Raw genomic sequence first — 8753 nt, forward strand, 5'->3', positions numbered from 1 at the left:
TTTGAAATTACTTTAATCAATATATTATATTTCTTTATTTTTTTATCATCTTGTTTGTATTAGTTAATATTATATCATTAGAAATTTGTTTTAGTTATATTTTAAAATATTATAATCAATTAGTTTTTCAAGATACCTTTTTTGATCATTTTACATTCTCATCAGCTAATTTTGTCAAACATGATTTGTTTATCAACTACCAGTTAATTTATAAGTTAACAGTTAGCTTATCATCCATCATCTACCAGCAAAGTTATAAGTTAATAACTAGCTTATCATCTACCAGATAGCTTATTATCTAGTTTGCCAAACATAGCTTAAATATTATATTGTCATTATAGGTAATCAATTGTGAATTCTTAAAAAGAGATTTAACCCTTATTCGATGTTTTACTGAAAGTTTTAACCAAATCGCTCTTTCTAAATTTGAAGGTGTTACAGTAATGCCATTGAGAACTCAAAAGCAATAACTTGATATATAAATTTGTGAAAAAATACATCATTTTTAAAGTTTATGTTTAAGAGATGAAATACAACTTCGTTACATCAAAGCACAATATCCTACACCAAGATCTAATATACCATATCATTATAGACTTGGGATCATGTGAGACCAGCCTGTTTTCGTGAGACCCGTAAGACCACCTTTACTTGAAACTTCACATCAAAATGCTGTGAAGCTGACTTTTTTTTAACATTTACAGTGTTTTTGTTGTGAATGTTCGATCTTTTTTAACCTTCACAGTGTTTTTGCTGTGAAGTTTCAAGTGTAAAAATATGGTCTCACGGGTTTCACGAAAACAAGTTGGTCTCATGTGAACCCAACCCTATCATTATATGATTATATCTACAAATATCCAACTTCCTCTTATCAATCATGGGTTTCTTTTTCTCATACAATTAGATCATCGTATTAACCTTCTTTTGTAACAACCACCACTACCGTTACAACTATTGCTTTCACACCATCACCACTGTCGCCTTCACCCCCACCATTACCACCATTGTCGTCACCACGATCATCACCACCGATCCACAACCACCACCGTTATCGCCACTACCATCGACATCACTACCGCTCCCATTCCGCTACTGCTATATATTTCCCATTCCACTATTATCATTTTTATCATTTAAATATCATTTTTACACAACAAGAAGACAAGGCTATTATTTATGAATTTAAGTTTGAAGTTTAATAATGAGCCCAGAAAACGATGAATGACCTCCATTAAAGCAACACGTCTGTCCCTGTTCAGCCCTTCTTCTTCCATCAGTCGGTGCGGTGGAGTGAATAACAATAGCAAACAAGTTGCAAATACACAGAGATAACCTTCAAGATGTCGGTGATTGCATTTGAAGAGATCATCAATTCATCATCCAATCAATACAGTTTCACAGCTTTGCTGATTCATGGCTTATTGGGTTCTCGAGATAGCTTTCTAGATTTCGCTCGCTCCCTTGCTTCCTCCCTCTCCAGCTCCTCTGGTTATACTCTCTCTCTCTCTCTAAGTTTAATGTATAAAACCCCCCATATCTCATGGATTATTAGCCGGTTAACTGAAGATAAACCAAGTATTTGAACCGACCATGATTGATGATAGTCGGTTTCTCTTTTTTGAAATAGAATGAAATGGTATGCAAAACATGCATAATTCTGGTTTCCGCTGTCGTTTGTGTTTATTATTGATTCAGTTCGTTGATTGTGAATTCAATGATTTAGGATCGCGAATTCAATGGAAGAAAACCCCCCAAAATTTTGAGCAGATTTGACATGGGTTCTAAGATTCAGTACTTGTAATATTAGAATAGTAAATAGTATGAAAAAAAGTATCTATATGTGTATACACCAAATACATAAACCTTACTTGAAGCTTGAATTAATTGAATTTCTGCAGCAGATCCGTTTCTCAGTACCACTATTAAGATTCTTTGGGAACGATTTTAATTTTGTGAGCAGATTGGAGGATGGTTCTTGTGGATTTGAGGAACCATGGAAGCTCAGTTGATAGAGAAGGTTTAACCCCACCTCATGATATAGCAAATGCTGCTAGAGATGTGGCTAATCTTTTCAAATCTCTAAATGGGCCTTGGCCTGATGTTGTTATTGGGCATTCTTTGGGGGGCAAGGTGGCATTGCAATATGCTTTCAGTTGTGCTCAAGGTGATTATGGTGATTCAGCACAGTTGCCTAAACAGGTTAAGTACAGACTCTTCTTTTTCTAATTAACTTGCTTCATTACATTGCCAGAACCTATTCCTTCCTTAATTGCATGCTTTATTAAGCCGGAGGTCTTCATGGAAACAACTGCTCTATTCTTGGGGTAATACATCCAACCTCTAGACCCCACTACTACCAGATGGGATATCCTGTTGTTTGGTTTGGTTTGGTTTTATCTATTGCTTCTGTGCTGAATGATAATGTTAAATGTATAATTTTTGCCATTACCGTGCTCTTCTATCCCATGAATATTGCAATAACTACACTTATATACATACAATTGCTTGGCTGTTAGACAAATGTCTCAAGTACCATTCCATTGGAATTCAACTTGAGTGTTCAAGTTAAAGTAAATCCCGTGGACCAAGATCGGTGATATTTAGACGTGCATATTGTAATGACAACTCGTGAGGAACTTGCGCGTTTACAACCTAAAATTTTCCAAAAAATGAAATTGTTGTTAGTACTATAGAAATCTTGAATAGAAATTTTTGCAATTTCCAATGGCCGAAGATTAATTTTTTATGCTTTTTGTAGCACTACGTATTTTGTTTCAACTCTTTGTCAAGTGATGGTCGGAACTCTTTTATTGTGATCAGGGACGGATCCAGAATTTTTTCAAAGGGTGGCACCAATTGACTAAAAGAAACCAATATAAAGAAATTTTTTCACATGGTGATACCATTTAACTATAATAAACAAATAAAGGAAAAAAAATTCAAACGGTGACACCCTTTGAATAAGAAAATGACACTAACAGAATTCGAACTCGGGTCTGGGGTGGAAGAAAAGCTTTGCAAACCAACTCTAGCCAAGAAAACTTGTTCTAATTGTAGTTTCATAATACACGGTGGCACACAACAAATTAATACGGGGACAGTTTTCACGACCCTGATATTTTTTACACTACGACGGATGAACAATACGGTGGCACAAACCACCTTATGCTCTGAATTGGGTCCCCCCTGTATTTGTGATAATCTCTGTGAAATGTGTTACAACTAGTTATTATGTTGTTCCATGACCTTTGATTTCTTCCTTAGCTTTGACGCCTACAACGCTATTACACCTGTCATAAAATGATCAATCTTTAGGATTTTTTGAACAAGACTTCTTCGCAATTCTTCAAACAATATATACATAGAGAAGTTAAAGCATCAAGTTCAGTATTTGATTATGATCTATGGATGTTAGATGTCTTATATACAGTTTATATTAGTACATTCTAGCTACCATTTCTGATAAAGCTGGTTTAAAAATGGAAGTTTGTTGACTAATTTGTTAAAACTGATCTGAAACAGCTCTGGGTACTGGATACTGTCCCCGGAAAAATCGAAAACAATAGTCATTATGAAGAACTGGGGAAAGCGTTGCATACGCTGCAGACTCTACCTTCTCAAATCCCGTCAAAAGAGTAGAAACCTCCTTTCCTTCCTGGTAATTTAAACGATAACGTTATCTTTCTATTTTTAACGATTACATTTGAGGTTTCGTTTGGCCTGTTTGTGGCTTCAGGTGGCTGGTTGATCATATGGTTAATCTTGGGTTTTCAAAGTTCTTATCAGAGCATATTAGTAGCAACCTCAAGAAGTCAGGAGAACACAAGACATTTTCTTTCAATATCGAGGGTGTTATACAGATGTTCGAATCTTGCCGGTAAACCTACTATTTTTCACCTCAATCTCAATCCACATCGATTCTCTCTTCTTTACCTGTAGATATCCGATATTTTTCCTTTCAAGACGCACTTAACAATTAGGTGAGGGTCAACTCAACTGACATATAAAGGTTAGACCTTGGGACTCTTTTCCACGGTCTCCTCAAGGCCACTGGGATTTCTTTTCTTTATCTCATGGTGATATTAGTGGAGATGTGTACAAGCTGACCCGAACATCTATGGTTACAGAAGAAGAAAAGAAAAAGGAGATAGAGGGTGTTTTACATATGTTTTTCTGATGGTTTTTTTTGTTGGTATGATTTAGGGATACTGATTATTGGCCATTGCTAGAGCAGCCTCCAAAGGGAATTGAAATAGCTATAGTGCGTGCGGAAAGCCGAGTCACGTGGGACCCGGATGTGGTCGAGAGGCTTGAGAGCCTTACGAAGCGGGAAAACGATCTGTCAAGCGGCAAAGTCTCGGTTCATGTTGTTCCCCGTTCTGGACACTGGATTTACAAGGATGAACCAGAGAGACTGCTGGAGATCATGGCCCCAAGAATGGCTTCCCTGGTTCAACCGGATATCTAAGCTGTAGCTGTTTTTAGTGGTTGAAAAATGCAGGGTGGATAGTTCACTTTGCACTTTCACTGTCTTGTGATTGATTATACAATGCTCATTATATAAGTTTAGAAGAACAATTGCAACAAATTTATATAATATTAACAAAATTACTAGTTATAAACAAACATGTCAGAACCTTTGAAATTTGTTGTATTGAAAATTTAAATTATTATTTTGATACAGTATTTTTTTCTATAATTATATTTAAATATTTGTCAAGTAATTCGAATTTCTCATATCTTTTGAAAACTAGTATGCTTTTACATTTCCTCGTTGTTTAGAATTGCTTATTTAAAACAACTTATGTTTTTTTATAAAAGTCTTTATTAACTTATTATAAGTTAGAATGATTTAACTTCTTCAAAAACTTCTTGTTATCGGTTCGGCACCGATATTAAATATTTATTCAAATACTCAAAAGTGCTTATCATCGGTGCTACCTCGGAATAAGTCAATAGATTGTTTTTATAAGCGATTCTAAACACCCTCTTAAAAACGATATATACATAATGCTTTAATACATGCATCATGTATAAATCGTGCTTATAACACGGTTTTTAAATATCATATTTTTATATAACAAGAAGATAAGGCTATTAATTATGAATTAATTCTGAGCCCAGAAATGTTGAATGACCTCCATTAAAGCAACACCTCCACTCCTCCTCCTTCTTCTTATTCTTCTTCTTCTTCTGTTCGTCGGTGCGGTGGAGTGGACTGTGGATAACAAGAACAAACAAGTGGCAAATACAGAGTGATAACCTTACCTTCTCCTTCAACATGTCAGTGATTGCGTTTGAAGAGATGATCAATTCATCATCCAATCAATACAGTTTCACGGCTTTGCTAATTCATGGCTTATTGGGTTCTCGAGATAATTTGCTAGATTTCGCTCGCTCCCTTGCTTCCTCCCTCTCCACTTCCTCTGGTTCTACTATCTCTCTATCTCTTTAACTTTAATGTAGAAAACCTCCCATGTCTCTTGGATTATTAGCTGGATTATTGAAATTTTAGGATAAATCAACTACTTGGAAGTTGGAAACAGTCGGTTTCTCTTTTTTGAAATGTGAATTCAATGATTTACGGACCAATTTAGTTGTTAACTTGTTCTACTGCTAAATAGATCATCTGTTAATGGAAGAAAACCCCCCAAAAATTGAGCAGATTTGGCAGGGATAGTAAACAGTAGGAAAAAGTGTCTATATAACATGTACTTCAAGCCATACACATGACCAAATACATAAACCTTGCTTGAAATTTCAATTAACAGAATGTCTCCTCCAGATTTATTAGAACTAAAAAGAATTCCATTTTAAGCATCTAATTTTGCCTACCTATCTTCTTCAAAAGAATCAGACCATTGTATCAAATTTGAATTTGAGGCAATGGATACTTTTGGATACCATTATTAAGATCCCTTGGGAACATTTTTAATATGTGAGCAGATTGGAGGATGGTTCTTGTGGATTTGAGGAACCATGGAAACTCAGTTGATAGAGAAGGTTTAGCCCCACCTCATGATATAGCAAATGCTGCTAGAGATGTGGCCAATCTTTTTAAATCTCTTAATAGGGCTTGGCCTGATGTTGTTATTGGGCATTCTTTGGGGGGCAAGGTGGCATTGCAATATGCTTTAAGTTGTGCTCAAGGTGATTATGGTGATTCAGCACATTTGCCTAAACAGGTTAAATACACACTCAGTTCAGTATTTGATTATGATCTATGGATGCTAGATGTCTTATATACGGTTTATATTAGTACACTTCCAATTAAGCTGGTTTAAAAATCGACTAATTTGTTAAAACTGATTTGAAACAGCTCTGGGTACTGGATATTATCCCCGGAAGAATGGAAAACAAAAGTCTGAATGAAGAACTGGTGAAAGCGTTGCATACGCTGCAGACTCTACCTTCTCAAATCCCATCACGAGAGTAGAAACATCCTTTCCCTTCGTGGCAATTCAATGAGACCATTGTCTTTTCATTTTCTTCATTTGGTGTGCATACAGGACCGGACATGACATGACTGGATGAGCCAGAGTGATGTAGGGGATGAAAGATTCGTGCAAGGTTTTAGGGTTTTAATTTAATTTACCATTATTGTCCCACCTCCTTGATAAATAGGTGGAACCAAAAAATGCATTTTTGTCTCACTATGTCTAGTCATGTCCTGGTCTGGTCTAAATGTTCGACCAAATACAGGACAACAAGTTTTTGTTTTGTCATGACCTGTCCTGTGTACCAAACTCATAAACATGATGTTTGAGGTTTCTTTTGGCCTGTTTGTGGCTTCAGGTGGCTGGTAGATCATATGGTTAATCTTGGGTTTTCAAAGTTCTTATCAGAGTATGTTAGTAGCAACCTCAAGAAGTCAGGAGAACACGAGACATTTTCTTTCAGTATCGAGGGTGTTATACAGATGTTCAAATCTGTCCGGTAAACCTACTATTTTTCACCTCAACCCACATCGATTCTCTCTTCTTTACCTGTAGATATCCGATATTTTCCGTTTTAAGATGCACTTAACAACTAGATGAGGGCCAACACAACCGACAAATAAAGGTTAGACCTTGGGACTCTTTTCCATGGTCTCCTCAAGCCCATTGGGATTTTCTTTTCTTTATCTCATGGTGATATTAGTGGAGATGCGTACAAGCTGAGCCGAACACCCACGATTATAAAAAAGAAAGAAAAACTAGATGAGGGTTTTTCACATATGTTTTTCACATATGTTTTTCTGATGGTTTTTATTTTTTTGTATGATTTAGGGATACTGATTATTGGCCGTTGCTAGAGCAGCCTCCAAAGGGAATTGAAATAGCTATAGTGCGTACCGAAAGCCGACTCACGTGGGATCCGGATGTGGTCGAGAGGCTTGAGAGGCTTACGAAGAGGGAAAACGATCTGTCAAGCGGCAAAGTCTCGGTTCATGTTGTTCCCCGTTCCGGACACTGGATTTACAAGGATGAACCACAGAGACTGTTGGAGATCATGGCCCCAAGAATGGCTTCCCTGGTTCAACCGGATATCTAACATGTAGCTGTTTTTAGAGGTTGAATATGCAGGATGGATAGATCACTTTGCACTTTCTTGAATGGAACAACAATCTTATGCTGTCTTGTGATTATACATGTATCTATGCTACATTATAAAGCATATAAATCATTTGAGAAAAAAATTCTTAATTTTTTTTTTTATGTATGAAGTACTGTTTATTAATACATATTATTTAAAATTCAAGATTATAAATAAACTATATAATCCCATTCAATTATGGATTCATTACCTTAATTAATCCTCTTAATTAAACTTAATAATTATCAATCTTCTCTCTCTCTATATATATATATATATGCAGTTGAAACTGATTTACAAGCAGCAGGAGCCAACCATAGATTGGAGGTAAACATTCATGCCAAAAACAAACAGTATATATATATATATATATATATATATTCATGCCAAAAACAAACAGTATATACATATATATATATATATAGGGGCTTAATCAAATGAAAACTAATTAGTTTGTGGTAACTGTAAGAACCAATCTCAACCACAAATCAATAGATAAATTAGGAAATTTTTAATTTTGGTAATTTTTAATTAAAATTTTAATGCAAGGGTATTTTAGGTATTTTCTCTCCTCTCTCCTATCTCCTCTCTTCTCTCTCCGTCCCCCGGCATCCGACCACCATCCTCCAGCCACCGTCCTCCGGTGATACCACAGTGGTATCACAATGCATCATATATGTGATTGGGTATCACAATGTGGTCATTTGTGCGGTCGATCGGATATGTAACACAGTGGTATCACAATGCATCTTATATGTGCTTGAGTATCACACTCTGGTATCACCGGAGGCTGGTGGCCGGAGGCCGGAGGACGGTGGCCGAAAGACGGGGACGGAGAGAGAAGAGAGGAGAGATGAGAGAAAATACCTAAAATGTCCTTGCATTAAAATTTTAATTAAAAATTACCAAAATTATAAATTTCCTAATTTATCTATTGATTTGTGGCTGAGATTGGTTCTCACAGTTACCACAAACAACTCAGTTCTCCCTTGAATAGGCCCCTCTATATATATATAGGGGCAGGTTCAAATGCGAACCGTCCAATTCTTAAAAACCGTGTGAACCAAATTCGACCAATCAGAAAATTCAATTTGTTTTCAATTAAATTTAAATAATAAGAGTGTTTATGTCATTTTGTACATTTATGTAATAATTATGGAAGTTATTCATTCCTATTA

At 35.9% G+C, this 8753-nt stretch overlaps 2 protein-coding genes across 3 annotated transcripts; both read left to right on the forward strand.

Moving 5' to 3' along the window:
• The first annotated feature begins 1246 nt into the window (after window positions 1–1246).
• Window positions 1247–4666, forward strand: LOC112507094 (protein ABHD11-like). 2 transcript variants are annotated; one of them, XM_025111507.1, is made up of 5 exons: window positions 1247–1488; window positions 1961–2199; window positions 3523–3635; window positions 3737–3877; window positions 4204–4666. In XM_025111507.1, exons 1-5 carry the CDS (start codon window positions 1341–1343, stop codon window positions 4466–4468), a joined length of 906 nt encoding a protein of 301 aa, XP_024967275.1. In that variant the 5' UTR covers window positions 1247–1340; the 3' UTR covers window positions 4469–4666. The 2 variants fall into 2 exon arrangements, with proteins under 2 accessions (XP_024967275.1, XP_024967274.1); XM_025111506.1 differs by having other exon boundaries at window positions 1422–1636; window positions 4204–4665.
• Window positions 4667–5175: 509 nt separating this feature from the next.
• Window positions 5176–7668, forward strand: LOC112507180 (protein ABHD11-like). Its single transcript, XM_025111630.1, has 5 exons — window positions 5176–5429; window positions 5947–6185; window positions 6320–6432; window positions 6796–6936; window positions 7269–7668. Exons 1-5 carry the CDS (start codon window positions 5282–5284, stop codon window positions 7531–7533), a joined length of 906 nt encoding a protein of 301 aa, XP_024967398.1. The 5' UTR covers window positions 5176–5281; the 3' UTR covers window positions 7534–7668.
• Window positions 7669–8753: the final 1085 nt, after the last annotated feature.

The sequence above is a fragment of the Cynara cardunculus genome (genome assembly GCF_001531365.2).
Source record: "Cynara cardunculus var. scolymus isolate 2C chromosome LG 2, CcrdV1, whole genome shotgun sequence".
Lineage (NCBI taxonomy): Eukaryota > Viridiplantae > Streptophyta > Magnoliopsida > Asterales > Asteraceae > Cynara > Cynara cardunculus.